General features: G+C 43.0%; 1 protein-coding gene across 8 annotated transcripts in view; it reads left to right on the forward strand.

The window, feature by feature from the left end:
- Window positions 1-13661, forward strand: part of LOC115172776 (phospholipid-transporting ATPase 11C) — a 66615-nt gene extending 52954 nt beyond the window's left edge. Inside the window, exons 20-31 of one of the 8 annotated variants that reach the window (XR_003871490.1) lie at window positions 117-288; window positions 543-645; window positions 765-910; window positions 2144-2203; window positions 4196-4323; window positions 4492-4693; window positions 4778-4881; window positions 5037-5193; window positions 7272-7374; window positions 10144-10175; window positions 10532-13250; window positions 13414-13661. Coding sequence is in view for 7 of the 8 variants with exons in the window: in XM_029730522.1 (XP_029586382.1) it covers window positions 117-288; window positions 543-645; window positions 765-910; window positions 2144-2203; window positions 4196-4323; window positions 4492-4693; window positions 4778-4881; window positions 5037-5193; window positions 7272-7370 (1171 nt within the window). In the remaining variant the exon portion in view is untranslated. Of the gene's footprint in view, window positions 1-116; window positions 289-542; window positions 646-764; window positions 911-2143; window positions 2204-4195; window positions 4324-4491; window positions 4694-4777; window positions 4882-5036; window positions 5194-6461; window positions 6553-7271; window positions 7375-10143; window positions 10176-10531 lie in introns of those variants that run through there. The other 7 variants (XM_029730522.1, XM_029730549.1, XM_029730542.1 and 4 more) reach the window with 7 other exon arrangements.
- Window positions 13662-16891: the final 3230 nt, after the last annotated feature.

Genomic DNA, 16891 nt, shown 5'->3' on the forward strand with positions numbered 1-16891 from the left:
ATAATTTGGCGTAAAATGATAACAATTGGGAGCAAATTATGTCTTGGAACTATTAAATAGTTTTGCTCTCGTTTCGATTTGTCACAAGAAAGCTCTGCGTTCTCTTTCCCTCCCAGGAGCTGGTCTTCAGCGAAGCAGGACTACGGCTTCATCATAGACGGAGCCACTCTGTCCTTAGTGTTCAACTCCTCTCCTGACTCCAGCCACTACAAGAGTCTGTTACTCCAGATCTGTCAGAACTGTACCACTGTTCTGTGCTGCCGTATGGCTCCCCTACAGAAGGCCCAGGTGAGGCGTTGTCATGGGCGCTTGCTGATAGATTAAGTACATTTAACTGTAGATGGCTACGGTAGTTAAAAGGTAAACCAGTTTGAAGTCTCACAACAACAAAAATCTGTATTTACCCACATTACACCTGGCAATGATATTACAAATGGCTGAATACGTTTGCATCTAGGCGTCTTGTTCTGAATGCAGAACCAAGTGGGATTTAATCAACTTTTTTTCCCTCACTCTCTTTCCGCTCTGTCGTTCCTATATAGATCGTGAACATGGTGAAGAACTCTAAAGGCAGCCCCATCACCCTCTCCATCGGAGATGGAGCCAACGATGTCAGTATGATCCTGGAGGCACACATTGGCATCGGTAAGACGCTGCGATATCGCCATAGATTCAAATTATGAGTTGTTTAATATTGGAATGGTTTCCAATTAAATTCAGTGAGATGTAAAAGTGTGTGTTTTCCCTGGTCTTCCGTGTCTCAGGTATAAAAGGTAAAGAGGGTCGCCAGGCAGTGAGGAACAGTGACTATGCCATCCCTAAACTCAAGCACCTGAAGAAACTGTTACTAGGACACGGGCACCTCTACTATGTTCGGATCGCCCACCTGGTGCAATACTTCTTCTACAAGGTAGGGGGCAGCACCGAAATGTAGGCACCATAACTTACTGTGCTTATGTTAACTGAGGATCATGAGTATTGGTCATGTCAGATGAGGTCAAGGTTCGGTCATTGTTTAGAGCTATAAAACCTAATCCTGTGTTGCTGCCAAAAGAAAAAGCATTAGATATGAGGATTATGTGGGAGTAATATGCAGTGATTTGTCTGCCATTTAAATCCTTGGGCGGGCCGCCTAAGCGTTTTTTCGGTAAGCCTAAATCCAAATTGTGTAAAATAAAAAATGTGTTAATTTTCAGGATGGAAAAACGCTTTGTGTCAAATGAAACAACTAAAACAGATAAAGTATGTATAAAAGATAATGGAACTATATATTTTTGAATAATATAATCTTTGAGAACTAACAATCACCAAAATAAAAGCTAGACAGTCAGGGTGAATTGAAAATTCCATAAACAATGAATTTAGCAGTACTGATTTTGTTATTATCTTTGAGCAAAAGAACACAGAATTAGCCATGGCGAATAGCAGAAAGTAGCTTTAAAACGGCAACATTTTCTCTCCGCTCCATGGAGAACTGTGTAGAATTGCATGACATTGGCTTAAACATGCTAATATTTTTCTACTCTACCATGATGGGGGCCTCTAAATGTTATCTTAAATTCAGCTGAATAGAGGATGTGAGCAGAGTGGAGTGTGTGTAATTTGACTGGAGCGGATTTAAAAAATATTGGCGCGTCAGTCTTCTTTCTTGCTCCAATTTCACCATGGTACTACTCAGCCACGAACTCGGGGCATGCTCTGCCCAGCATTTTCCATTTCCTTCATCACCGTTCTTTTTGATTAGGTCTATTCTGTTGTATTTATTTATCCTACCCCACCGCTAATGTGCAGAGATGTTATGAGTCGACCGAGAAATAGATCACACAGCCTATGTAATTTGATAACAAGGCAACGAATGAGCCCAGCAGCAGCACCGGACACGTGTAGATCTTTATATAGGCTATTGTAAAAAATAAAGAGTACGTTTTTGTAACTGTGCCAAAGTTGTCTATCAACTGTAAAATGTTAGCTCAACAGAGCCACAGTTGTACAGAGTAAATCTTCTGATGTTGATAAAGGACACTGCTCAAGCCCATGTGGTTTAGATGACACCCAGACACCCAAGTTCTCCGCCACCAAAGAACATGTCCATTACCTTTTGTGTCTAACCTCAGGCTCCTTTCCCCCTCTCACTTGCTTACAGAACCTCTGCTTCATCTTACCTCAGTTCTTGTACCAGTTTTTCTGTGGATCTTCCCAGCAAGTGAGTACTGCACCGCTTCCTGGTGAGGCCCCTCTCCCCTCTCTGAGATTCAAAGATGCTCTAAACATGAAATAGCAGAGTGTCCCATTTGAATCCCAGCACCTTCTCCAGTCTATGCCCATATTCTTTCCCTCTGGTTGACCTGACACTCCCTCTCTCCTGGAGTGGCTGCAGTCTTACGTATTTGTGTGTGTGTGCGTGCGTACAGTACCAGTCAAAGGTTTGGACACACCTACTCATTCCAGGGTTTTTCTTTATTTTTTACTATTTTCTACATTGTAGAATAATAGTGAAGACATCAAAAATCTGAAATAACATATGGAATCATGTAGTAACCAAAAAAGTTTGAAACATTATTTATTCTTCAATGTAGCCACCCTTTGCCTTGATGACAGATTTGCCCAATCTTGGCATTCTCTCAACCAGCTTCATGAGGTAGTCACATGGAATGCATTTCAATTAACAGGTGTCCTTGTTAGGTTGTGGAATTTCTTTCCTTAATGTGTTTGAGCCAATCAGTTGTGTTGTGACAAGGTAGGGGTGGTATATAGAAGAGAGCTCTATTTGGTAAAAGTCCAAGTCCATATTATAGCAAGAACAGCTCAAATAACCAAAGAGAAACGACAGTCTATCATTACTTTAAGACACGAAGGTCAGTCAATCCTGAAAATGTCAAGAACTTTTAAAGTTTCTTCAAATGCAGTCGCAAAAACCATCAAGCGCTACCAGCCTCAGAAATTGCAGCCCAAATAAATGCTTCAGAGTTCAGACACATCTCAACATCAACTGTTTAGAGGAGACTGTGTGAATCAGGCCTTCATGGTCGAATTGCTGCAAGGAAACCACTACTGAAGGACACCAATAAGAAGAGACTTGCTTGGGCCAAGAAAACGAGCAATGGACATTAGACCGGTGGAAATCTGTCCTTTGGTCTGATGAGTCCAAATTTTGGATTCTAACCGCTGTGTCTTTGTGAGACGCAGAGTAGGTGAACTGATCTCCGCATGTGTGGTTCCCGCCGTGAAGCATGGAGGAGGAGTTGTGATGGTATGATGGTGCTTTGCTGGTGACACTATCTGTAATTTATTTAGAATTCAAGGCACACTTAACCAGCATGGCTACCACAGCATTCTGCAGCGATACACCATCCCATCTGGTTTGCGCTTAGTGGGACTATCAATTGTTTTTCTACAGGAAAATTACGCAACACACCTCCAGGCTGTGGTAGTGCTATTTGGCCAAGAAGGAGAGTGATGGAGTGCTGCATCAGATGACCTGGCCTCCACAATCACCCAACCTCAACACAATCGTGATGGTTTGGGATAAGTTGGACCGCGGAGTGAAGGAAAAGCAGCTAACAAGTATATGTGGGAACTCCTTTTTTCCAGGTGAAGCTGGTTGAGGGAATGCCAAGAGTGTGCAAAGCTGTCATCAAGGCAAAGGGTGGCTACTTTGAAGAATCTAAAATATATTTTGATTTGTTTAACACTTTTTTTTTGGTTACTACATGAAACCCTTGAATGTGTGTGTGTGTGTGAGAATATATGGCGTTCATATTACATGCACGTTTTGTATACAATGACTAGTACATTACATAGTACATCCCTTGGTTACATCAAGTAAGTCTTTGCCATTTTAGGAAATGTATTCATTCCTTTGGCACATGTTTAGGTCTCGCAGGAGAGGGTACACATCTCTTAGTATACACAGCTAACTTCTGATATGTAAACTCGGTCTAAGCATCTCCGTTTAAAAGATGCCCCCCAGCTTAGACCTGCTCTCTCAGAACCATCTGTGTGCATATATCAAAGGATGTCTTCGGCATGTAGCCACACAGCAACAGGCTCGACGCTATAGAGCCCTCTTCCTGTGTTAGGTGTTTGTGTTTGTCAACGCGTGTGCGCGAGAGTGAGCTCTCTCTCCTCTCCGTGTAATTAACCCCTGGGTTCCCAATCCCTCCTGTCCCCCCCTTCGTTCCCCCGTCCTCCCCAGCCCCTCTACGACGCAGCCTATCTGACGATGTACAACATCTGTTTCACCTCAATGCCTATCCTGGCCTACAGTCTCTTGGAGCAGCACATCTGTATGGAGGTCCTGATGAGCAACGCCACCCTCTACAGGTAGGTCCGGGAACTACACTATTTATTCTGCACCTACATAGAAAATGCACTAGCTATGCTTCTAGTGTGATAATGACGACACAAGCAAGTGGTTTCAACCCTCTGTCTTTGTGTTCTTGTGGTCCTCCCTTCCTACCCTCCTCTCTCTTTCTCTCTTTCTCTCCTTAGGGATGTAGCAAAGAACGCCATGTTGCGTTGGGGCCCCTTCCTGTACTGGACCCTACTTGGGGTCTACCAGGGCCTCCTGTTCTTCTTTGGGGTCCGCTTTCTCTTTAGTAACCCCGCCCTGCAGGACAATGGCCAGGTGTTTGGGAATTGGACGTATGGAACAATTGTTTTTACTGTCCTCGTCTTCACCGTTACGCTAAAGGTAAAGCACATTTGAACTTAATAGTGTTATTGAAATACATTTTCAGACCAGTGATACCACTTTTTCTTCTGTTTGTGGTTTTAGCTGGCTATGGACACACGCCATTGGACGTGGATCAATCACTTTGTCATCTGGGGCTCGCTGGCGTTCTACATGGTCTTCAGCTTCTTCTGGGGTGGGATCATATGGTGAGGACGGGATCATCTGACGCATACGTCAATCAGTGTTAGTGGTGGGCTGGAGCAAAAGCCTGCTCGCCTTGTAGTGCTCCTGAAGGGTGGTCGGTGACCGCTCTATTTGGACTGACCTGTGTGAATGTTGTTAACTCTCTCCCTCCCGTCAGGCCCTTCCTTCGGCAGCAGCGTCTCTACTTTGTGTTTGCTAACATGCTGCGCTCTGTGTCGGCCTGGCTGGTCATCATCCTCCTCATCCTGCTCAGCCTGCTGCCTGAGATCCTGCTGCTGGTCCTCCGCAAGCCGCGCTGGCCCCGCTCACGACAGGTACTACACACATACACACATACACACACACACACACACACACACACACACACACCTAGCTCTCGATCTGTATATCGTTTTGATGTTCAAGGGAAAAACATGTCCTGTGTGTCAGATGCTTAGATATTTCTGTTTATGCATTATAACAGTCTCATAATAGACATTTTGTCCTTGCAAGTAGCCGTTTGTGTCTTGAAGATTCGGGCATGCTTGACGGAGCCCGTCGCTCTAAACGTACATTAAAGAGCTCCTCCATAGCGGTCTGATTTGTGTTGTTGACATGGATGGAGATCAGAGGAATAATCTCATTTTCCCCTCTTCTCCCCTGGTATAATGTGTCCCTTAACTCCCCAAGAGGCAAATTAGTTTTCATTCAAAGTATTAGTAATGGTGTGATGACTCATAATTTGGTTATTCATTTCACAAGTTATATGATATTATCACTCGCTAGATTTTCAAACCCACATATCCTCATACAAATCCTTTTTTTGTATGGCCGATTTATATGTAAATGTTTTACATTTACCAATGAACGATACTGAACAAAAATGTAAGCTTTACATGCGACAATTTCAAAGTTTTTGCTGAGTGACATTTCATATAAGGAAATAAGTCAATTGAAATGTATTCATTATGCCCTAATCTATAGATGTCACATAACAGGGCAGGGGCACCGCCATGGGTGAGCCTGGAAGGGTTCAGGCCCACCCACTGGGGAGCCAGGCCCAGCCAATCAGAATACATTTTTCTCCACAAAAGGGATTTATTACAGACAGAAATTTCTGGGATCTTTTATTTCAGCTCATGAAACATGGGACCAACACTTTACATGTTGCGTTTTATATTTTTGTTCAGTGTAAATAAAGGCGTAGGCCACACACACACACACACACACACACACACACACACACACACACACACACACACACACACACACATATATATATATATATGCTGGGTGCTCTGTTATTTGTGCTGGTTTTTGCTAGCAAGTAAAATAAGTTAACATTTCATTTAATTCAGACCAAGAAAAGTTACATTTAACCCACTATACCAATACACTTCTAACAGCAAGAGTCTAACCTGATACCAATGAGGAACAGTGTTGAAAGTTCTTGGGCCTCGGCAGAAAAGGCCAACCCTCTTGCCCCACTTATCTCCAATGCTCTGTTTTAATACATTCGTTCTACTCTTTTTCTCCCTCTTTCTCACTCCCTTTTTTAATCGCCTCTTCTGTTTCTCTTTCTATCCTGCCTGCTTTGCCGCAGATCAAGCAACGACTTCCTTCGTCGGGAACGTCCACTATCTTCATGCTGTCGCAGACCGCCAGCACTCACAGCTACTCCTGGAGTGACTGAGGTCTCTCTCTCTCTCTGTATGCTCTTTACCTCCTCTCTCTCCTCCTATCTATCCTGTCCTGCTTGTCAGATTCCTCCCCCTCCCTCTTCCTGCCTGACAGGTGGCATCCTATAACATCCAGCTTCCACCCTCCCTTGACAGGTTAGGCCTGATCCTCACACTGTTGCCCATTCTAGAGGTTCCCAGTTTAGATCATAGTGATGTTGAAGGGATGCTACTTTTTTTTGTTGAAGGTTCTAACCACTGTGACCGAGTGCATCGGTCATTGTGTCTTAGCTGCCTGTGTTGCCCCTGTGCCTGCTGTCTCTGCATGCCTGTCCAGTTGAATGCGGCACGCCAACTCATGAGGTTAACCTGCATGCCAGTATTCCCCAGACAACCCCATACCCTGGACCCCCCCCCCCCCACCACAATGGGCCACTACAGAGATGCGTGTTGCTCTAAATGCGTGTCAGAAGTATTTGGAAGGCTGTACCAATAATGTGTATAAATCCGTTAAGATAGCTTAGTTTGGCCTTTATAGAATAGAGATTAACAACACTTAAACAATGAGATCTTCCTAAACATTGACTTGCCTCTCCTGACAAACATTGGCTTATGGAGAGCGTATTCGCCAGGGAGAGTATGTGTTTTAAACTACATTACATTGTCCACTTGCTGTCTTGTAAGTCTCTGTCAGCACCGAGGTGTCATTAGTGTCTCTTGCCTGACCCTTCCAGAAGAAGCCGTTGGTTCAGTCCGGCGAGGGGGACACCCGGTCTTCAGCCAGGCCCCTGCTAATGCGAACCTTTTCAGACGAGTCCAATACTATCCTATGAACAGGTACCAGCCCCAACTCTGCGGCCTAGTTAAACCAATCAGATAACCCCCAAAACAAACCCTTTAGCAGCCTATATCTGCCGGGGGACCATTACCCCTTAACTGTAACCAGAATCCAGTATTCTACTCCAAATCCTGCTTTCTGTGCCTTCAAGATGGAAGATCCTTTTTTTAAGAGCTCGGTTCAGCCCTCTATCACTTACCATAACCCATACTTCCTGTGTGGTGAACTCTTATTGGTTGGCTGAAAAGTGTGTTCGTCATAATGTCTGCTTCATATTTTGCTTGTGATATGTGTACATACAGGTAACTGCCAAAATAAAGGAATCACTTGAGTAAATGAGGGATACAAAGTATATTGAAAGCAGGTGCTTCCACACAGGTGTGGTTCCTGAGTTAATTAAGCAATTAACATCCCATCATGCTTAGGGTCAGGTATATAAATTCCCAGTTATCCATTATTTTTGCTACCATGGCCAGGAGAGATCTCAGTGACTTTTTAAAGATGGGTCTCAAAGGAGCGTAGGGGGTTTACACACAGGTCTCGTTAGATTAAATCATTTCGGTTTCAATCATTTTATTTTTCCCTGAAATGCATTGTGGGTTGAATGCTTTAACAACACCGAAGAAAACAATTAATCAATGTCCCATGATGGTAGTGACTGGCCATTACAGTTTTAACCATTTATTCACATTACTTTAATATATACAACAGAAATATTTTATTTCACTTTATTTCATTCCAAGTCATCTTATCTCTAAAGAGCTACTGCCTATGCTGTCTGACAAAATCACTATTTTAGTAGTTCTTCAAAGTAAATAAAGCAAACTTTTATGACTGAATACCAACTTATCACACTTGAATCATATATTTTCAGGTAGACACCTCGCAAAGACACCTCGCCTGAGACACCTCTCTATCCCTCTATCTCTTCTCTCCATGTCTGCCCCTCACTATTTTAATTTTACCTTTATTTAACTAGGCAAGTCAGCTAAGAACAAATTGTTATTTTCAATGACGGCCTAGGAACAGTAGGTTAACTGCCTTATTCAGGGGCAGACATGTTTTTACCTTGTCAGCTCGGGGATTCGATCTTGCAACCTTTCGGTTACTAGTCCAACGCTCTAACCACTAGGCTACCTGCCGCCCCTAACCTAATGTAGCAGGCGTAAAATAAACACAGACCGGACACGTAGGCAAAATGGATTGTGGTCAATGTAGTTTATTATAACGTTTTTTTTGCTCTAAACTATTTTGAATATTGGCTTGTTGGAAACTACAACTCCCTACTACGTTGCACAGTTTGGGCTTGATCTGATTCATCTCTAGAGAAACTGCAAAATCTGGACATTGAGCTCACAGGAATAACATCATTTAACTGGCATTAGTCAATTAGTTTGAAAACCCAAAAATAACCAACATTTCAGATAATCGCTCAGCATGCCTGTCACCATATCTCAACCCAATTGAACATTTCTGGAAGATTCAGGAGCGGCGCCTGAGACAGTGTTTTCCACCATCAACAAAACCTCATTATAGAATTTCTCATGGAAGAATGGTGTCCCATCCCTCCAATCGATTCTAAAGTGTCTGGAACTCTATGCCAGGGGTGGAACTGTGTCGGGGTTTCAGCTTACTGTTGCGAGTTAGAATAGTAGAATACACAAGGTGCAATTTCAAAATGTGGTTGTGCATCAGCAGTAAGTCCCTGATTAGTCAGTCAATTAGCCCATGTCAGCAATTTTGGGGGGCGATTGCTAAATTGGTTTTGTGGCCAGCTACCTAAACTTGTTAGTGTGGTTGAATTACCTGCTGGGGGGGGACCCCATTGATTTTGTTAGTCAGTCTCACTCAGATATAATATTAAAAACTGCAAACATTTCTCACTAAAATGTTTTGCTCACAGTGGGGGTGTATGGATTTGGGGTCACAGACCCACGAGCAACCGCGACCCCTCTTGATGAGTTTATATTTGTTGGTGTCCCCCGCCCCATGAAAGTTGCCCATCCCTGATCCGTATCAAGGCCCATTGAAGCTGTTCTGATGGCTCGTAGTGGCCCAATGCCCTATGATGACAGTATGGTGTATCCTTTATTGTATGTGTACACGCTGTACGTCCTTATGGACAAAGTTAAGTCAAAGGATTTCGATAAACATTCAACTGACTAAATGTTGAAATTGGTGTCAGAAGTTGCCGCTTTTTCAATATGACCCACTAAAGGCGTCGCCAGGACAATGATGAATGCTCCTTTCAGCCTCCAAGTAGACCAACTGCTCATTGTGTCCTTGCATGTGCTCTTTTTAATGATTTCATGTTACCTTTTTGAAAAGAATACTCTCCCGTGGCTGGGGATTCGTCTGTCATCAGTTTGTGTGCATGTTAATAGGGTGAATGTGAGTAAGTCTGTTTTGGTGTTTCTTTCGGCTCCATATATGTAATTAAACATTGCAGACCTCGTCATCTGCCATTTTTTTGTAATTTCTTTTTTACCCCTGGTTGCATGTGCAATAACATGCTTGTGTGTCATTGGCGCCTCGTGTTTATTCATTTGCAAGTACTTCATTTTAAGTGGCGACTATCGAGCTTAGCTGACTGCATGTTTTGCTATTGCTTTGCCAGGTATATTAAATGTTGAGCTTTACTACGTCAACGAACTGACCGTCATCTGAGGGGTTGGGTTCCATTTATTGGAATGGCAGTGAAGTGTTAACACCAGGCTTTACGCTTCCATCCCTCATCTTCGTTTAACCTGTTTATCTGTTCTTCCCAGCCTTCAGAGGACGGACTCCTACAGACATCCAGGTAAAGCAAGGGGCTAATCTCGCATGTCTAACCCCTCGGTTATCGCTCATGGTCATGGGTTTCTTGGGTTCCACACACTTCTCTAGAATCCTGGTTGATGATCACGTTCAATCAGAGCAATAGACATTCAATGATAGATTCCAGCTGATCTCTGTTTTCAGGGGAGGTGTCCAATCGATTTTGTCTGGGGGTATGTTGTCAATTCTACCGGGGGGGAAGGGGGGGCATCCTATCCTTTTAATGCTGTCGGTGTCATGGTGTGGCTGGGTCTTGCCACCAAGGCAATTGGCAGGAGCAGGTTTCTGTTTATAGAGGTGGACTGACTTCTGTGTGTGTGTTTTGTATGTCCTCTCCAGATCGCTGCCGTCACGCCCTTGTCCTACAAGCATCTGAAGGAGCGGGAGTAAAGGGCACAAAGGTGGATCAACTACCCTGCGGCCAGCGTCTTTCAGGAGCCCATGGCACTCTGGCTGCCTGAACTTTTGCCTGATCTTAAATGAAAATGGAAAACGACTCAAAGAAAACAACATAATAGAAATGATAAAAGACCCAGGGATGACTCCAGCAGTGTTTTGAGTACCTCTGTTCCACTGCTCCCTCCGTCCTTCCCCCTCTTCCTGTTTCCCTCTGCATGTCTGCAGTGCAGCTTGCTGCACCAACGGCCCACGCGGCACAGGCCATTTTTACCACGTTTTTACTGGACTGTTCAAACATGAGAGGCATGAGTTTCCGGAGTTTATTTTTCTTTCCTTTTTTGAATACCATGATAGCGGGGGGAAAAATGCGTACACGGCTGCCTTGTCAGAAGTACTCCTACGGTCGGCTGTGTTCTAACATGCAGCCACACCTCCACTGTCCCAGAATGATTCATCTGCATGAAACTAAGAAGGCTTCACGAATGCCACATTCCACTTGTTATTTGTATTTTTCTGCCAGGTTTGTATTTATTTATTTTTTTTCAAGCAAATGTCACTAACTTTCTGAAACAAAAATTCCAGTGCACCAGATCCAAATCATAGTTTATAAGTTACATGATTCCAATCCAGTCAAGTCCAACGCAAAGAGAGCATATTCACTCAGTGCAGACTGCACTGAACACAGGTTACTGGATATCTTCAAAGTGTCTTTGCCTTGAATACTGAGTGTTTAGAGCACAACCCCCTACTGGGTTAAGTCTCTATTTTCCCATCTCCCCAAAGTGTGTGATGAATCAAAATGACTGGTAATGAGTTGTGCTTGCCAACATTTCTACCTGGTTCGAAATTTGTAGCATGACTTGAATCTTCCCACCTTAAGGCCAGTGATCGTTTAAGAAAATCCCAATTGTATTGAAAGTTAATATATGTGCCGTATATCGCTTAACCTGTTTGAATTTCTAAAGCTTGATGCCAAAAATGTGTCTGAGCTGGGGAGATGCAAGTGTCATGCCCAGCGCCGTCCAAATGATTGCAAGCTATGTCACTGAGAGAGTGTGTGTATCTGTGCCCAGCAGCACAATTGTACTGGATGGGAATCATGGCCTCAAAGCAGCCTGTGTGTGTTACATTGAGACACTTACAGCGTTTAACCAGAATACCTGGATCTACCTTGTACATTTGGCATCTGGTTGTCATGACCTGTCCTCTAAAGGACTTCAGGAGTTCTGTGGACTTTCCTTTGGGCAGGTGGTCACAAAGGCACATTGGTATATGCCTGCGCGCGCACACACACACACACACACACACACACACACACACACACACGAATGTGCACACACCTATGGATCCAAACATGCACTAAAAGCCTAAAATGAGTGATATATATATGTCCCATTACCAGTTAGTGTTGTTTGTCAAAGGTGGGCTGATGTTGGTGGGTAAAGATCCCAACTTCAGACTTCCTCTTTCTTGTCACCATAGGTAATGCCACTGTGAGGCTTTCTACCCACCTGCTACCATAGATGTTCATGTATCTCCATTTACGATACCTGAGATGGGTTTCTTACAGAAAGTAGGTTCTGACTTCTAGCGTTAGTGCTTCATACATTCCATTTCTACATGCCATGATTTGAATCACTTTTAGACACTATATGGGAAGATGTCTTGGAACATGTGAAAATCTATTTGACATATTTATTATTCTGTGTAATTTTACTCACAAATTTCTATATTTTTATTACATGAATCTTTTTTTTTTGTAGCGAATGATCAGCTTTGTGCTTCTTCAGTATGCCTGTTACTTCAGACCAGATGTGTGCCCAGTGCTATCCCATATCATCTGTATCTCACACACACACACACACACCCTGCAGGTATATCCTACCTTACACCTCTACTATATCCTCTCCCTCCACCGGTCTGGTCGCAGGTCAGATCACAGAGCACTGGTTAGATCAGTTCAGTCATATCCAGGCTTGGAATGGAGCTTCTTCTATGTTTGCCACAGAGGGATATGCCTGGGAGTAGGTGCCCTATTGGCACCTCTTTAGTCTCTTTAAAAAAAAATGCCATAACAGGTCATGTACAGCCCTCATGTAGCTACTATAACAGTATCTCCTCATATGATTAGCATCACCGATGGTTGTAGTTCTTAAGTTGTAGTTCCTTAGTCCAGATGGGCTCCATTCCAGCTCCTTGGTGGTTGGAGATGCTGTAATAGCTACATGAGGGCTGTTCATGACCTGTGACGTACTGAGCATGTGCAGCCTGGTGCCCCCTCCCCTCTCACACTTGGCAGAATTCAAGACATGGCTCCCATGCCAAATGTTATGTACTGTACTTCCATCAGCCTCGTATTTTTTTTATCTTTACCTTTATTTAACTAGGCAAGTCAGTTAAGGACAAATTCTTATTTTCAATAACTGCCTGCGTCACACACTGTACCATCTTGTGGAGGAGAAAATGATATATTTACGTTGACTTCAAGGGTCTAGAGTTTCCAGAGGGCTGTCTACACCAGATGGCTGTACTCCAGGGAACTCCTTGTAACGTTTCCTTTTGAAACACTAAAGCTATGAGGAGTATGGACTGTGCTCAGACCAACGTGAAGACGCCGTTGGACTTTCGCCTACCTGGGCTCTGTGTCCTAGGTCAGCGGGTAGGAGGAGGACTTTCTGTATGTTTTAAAAAAACAAAAACAAACCTTTAACATTTACATCAGAGATGCTATTTTAAAATGCTTTAAAGTATTGGATACTCATGTTTTGCCTCACAAAATAAGTAAAATAATTGATTGTATTTTAAATGCAACCTTTTTCCAGCCACTTTTGTAAGAATAATCAAAACGTCCCAAAAAAGACCGAGGCTGGGTGAATGTGGAGAATGACCCTGTCCGCGGGTGACTGCTGTGGTGGGGTGCCTTAGTTTCAGACAGGCACAAAATGGGCACTTCACATCTGGCCCCTCAGTCTCCAGCCTCGGCACTCTGAACCTCCGATCTGAATGTACCACTTTAAGACCAGTATGTTCAACACAGTTTTTCTGCAATAAAACACTGTTTTGAAGAAAACTTGTTCTGTTTTTATTAATGAATTTGTGGTATGTTAGTCAGCTTGTATCAGCAAGCATACTAAGCTAGGTCTGTTGGGGGGGGCTGAAGGCTAGAGCTCCACGGTAGAGTTCAGACCACCGCCAACTGCAGCCCGCCACTCAACCTGCCACCACAGCACCACCCGGCACACCACAGCCTCTGTGAGTGACCTACTCTGTGGGTTTGTTTTGTATAATTGTGTGTACTGTACTCCATCTGTGGATATATGTGTACATTGTGTGCCTGAGTCCTGATTGGTTGAGGGGAGACGGAGGGATGAGTGAAGCGCTGTCATTATGTGCACAATGACACCTGTTCATGTTCCTGTGTCTTTGGTTTGAATGTGTCCGTTGTGTGCACTTGCATGAGCAGAACAATTTGTTGGCCTAGAGCAATGGAGAATAATGTGCTGTTTACAATGCCTCGATTGACGTGTGTGTGTGTGTGTGTGTGTGTGTGTGTGTGTGTGTGTGTGTGTGTGTGTCAGAAGGTTAAGTAGGAGGGCACATTAAAAGTAGCAGGTTCCACCTCAAAAGCACGAGAGGATTCGACATCTGCCATCTCGGATTGTTCTGAAATCGTTTGTCAGATTCATAAGATTAACATTCCTGCAACATTATTTGTTGAAATACAGCATTATTTGATCTATGATAAATTAAGCTAATTGACTGCATACAAATTGGCCATTTACATTTATAGGAATTGTATAATAGTCAATAAATATACAGTTGAAGTTGGAAGTTTACATACACCTTAGCCAAATACATTTCAACTCCGTTTTTCACAATTCATGAAATTTAATCATAGTAAAAATTCACTGTCTTAGGTCAATTAGGATCACCACTTTATTTTAAGAATGTGAAATGTCAGAATAATAGTAGAGTGATTTATTTCAGCTTTTATTTCTTTCATCACATTCCCAGTGGCTCAGAAGTGGACATACACTCAATTAGTATTTGGTAGCATTGCCTTTAAATTGTTTAACTTGGGTCAAATGTTTCAGGTAGCCTTCCACAAGCTTCCCACAATAAGTTGGGTGAATTTTGGCTCATTCCTCCTGACAGAGCTGGTGTAACTGAGTCAGGTTTATAGGCCTCCTTGCTCGCACACGCTTTTTCAGTTCTGCACACAAATTTTCTATAGGCTTGAGGTCAGGGCTTTGTGATGGCCACTCCAATACCTTGACTTTGTTGTCCTTAAGCCATTTTGCCACAACTTTTGAAGTATGCTTGGGGTCATTGTCCATTTGAAGACACATTTGCAACCAAGCTTTAACTTCCTGACTGATGTCTTGAGATGTTGCTTCAATATATCCACATAATTTTCCACCCTCATGATGCCATCAATTTTGTGAAGTGCACCAGTCCCTCCTGCAGCAAAGCACCCCCACAACATGATGCTGTCACCCCCGTGCTTCACGGATGGGATGGTGTTCTTCGGCTTGCAGGCCTCCCCCTTTTTCCTCCAAACATAACGATGGTCATTATGGCCAAACAGTTCTATTTTTGTTTCATCAGACCAGAGGACATTTCTCCAAAAAGTACGATCTTTGTCCCCATGTGTAGTTGCAAACCGTAGTCAGGCTTTTTTATGGTGGTTTTGGAGCAATGGATTCTTCCTTGTCTAGCGGCCTTTCAGGTTTTGTCGATATAGGACTCGTTTTACTGTGTGTATATAGATACCTTTGTACCCATTTCCTCCAGCATCTTTACAAGGTCCTTTGCTGCTGTTCTGGGATTGATTTGCATTTTTTGCACCGAAGTACATTAATCTCTAGTAGACAACGCGTCTCCTTCCTGAGCAGTATGACGGCTGCGTGGTGTTTATACTTGCGTACTATTTTTTGTTCAGATGAACGTGGTACCTTCAGGCATTTGGAAATTGCTCCCAAGGATGTGGACTTGTGGCGGTTTTTCTGAGGTCTTTGCTGATTTCTTTTGATTTTCCCGTGATGTCAAGCGAAGAGGCACTGAGTTTGAAGGTAGGCCTTGAAATACATCCACAGGTACACCTCCATTTAACTCAAATGATGTCAATTAGTCTATCAGAAGCTTCTAAAGCCATGACATTTTCTGGAATTTTCCAAGCTGTTTAAAGGCCCAGTCAACTTAGTGTATGTAAACTTCTGACCCACTGGAATTGTGATACAGTGAATTATAAGTGAAATAATCTGTCTGTAAACAATTGTTGGAAAAATGACTTGTGTCATGCACAAAGTAGATGTCCTAACTGACTTACCAAAACTATAGTTCGTTAACAAGGAAGTTGTGGAGTGGTTGAAAAACGAGTTTTAATGACTCCAACCTAAGTGTATGTAACCTTCTGACTTCAACTGTAGTACTTAACATCAGATATGGGACCAAACTTTTTACTAACAATGAGTTAGACATGAGGAATTCAAAGGAATGGTCAAAAGCCACCAACGAACCCCCCCAACATCCCACCCCAACAATGAGTTTATTTCGTATCAGTTCTCTGTTTGACAAGTAGTATTTGTATTTATTTAACTAGGCAAGTCAGTTAAGAACAAATTCTTATTTACAATGATGGCCTACTTGTGAAGCCCCCCCTCCAAACCCTCCCATAACCCAGACGATGCTGGGCCAATTGTGCGCCGCCCTATGGAGCGTGGAGCTGTTCAGAGTATTGCTTTTTCATCCTATGTAATGTATCCCCAGTGAATTTGTTTAAAAAAAGTTTGAAGATTTGCTGTCATACCTTGCCAATAGACTGTTTACAGGGTAAGAGAACCAATATGTAATTTGGGTGACTTATCCCTTTAACATTGAGGGGGGAATTCTTAAAATGTATCACTTAATAGCAAGAACAGTACCATCTAGTGGTCAGAACCTGGTATGATCAGGATGTAGGATGGGACATAAACCTAACAGCAATGACTAATTTCTCTGAACAGTGGGGGGAAAAAACATCACAGAGAATACATTGCATAGGATGAAGAAACAATGCTCTGAGCCGCAGCTCCATACTACTTGTCAGCCAGAGAGAACAGATACTGTATACTCGTTGTTGGGTTGGGTGTGGGGGGTCCGTGGGTGGTGTTTGACCGTTTTGTTTTGGATTCCTCATGTCTTACTCATTGTTAGAAAAAAGTTCAGTCCAAATCGGATGTAAGGTACTATATTTATTAAATAAATGAGTCAATTACATTTAAAATTGCCAATTTGGTTACAATCAATTAGCTTGATGTT

Source organism: Salmo trutta, chromosome 3 (assembly GCF_901001165.1).
Source record: "Salmo trutta chromosome 3, fSalTru1.1, whole genome shotgun sequence".
Taxonomy (NCBI): domain Eukaryota; kingdom Metazoa; phylum Chordata; class Actinopteri; order Salmoniformes; family Salmonidae; genus Salmo; species Salmo trutta.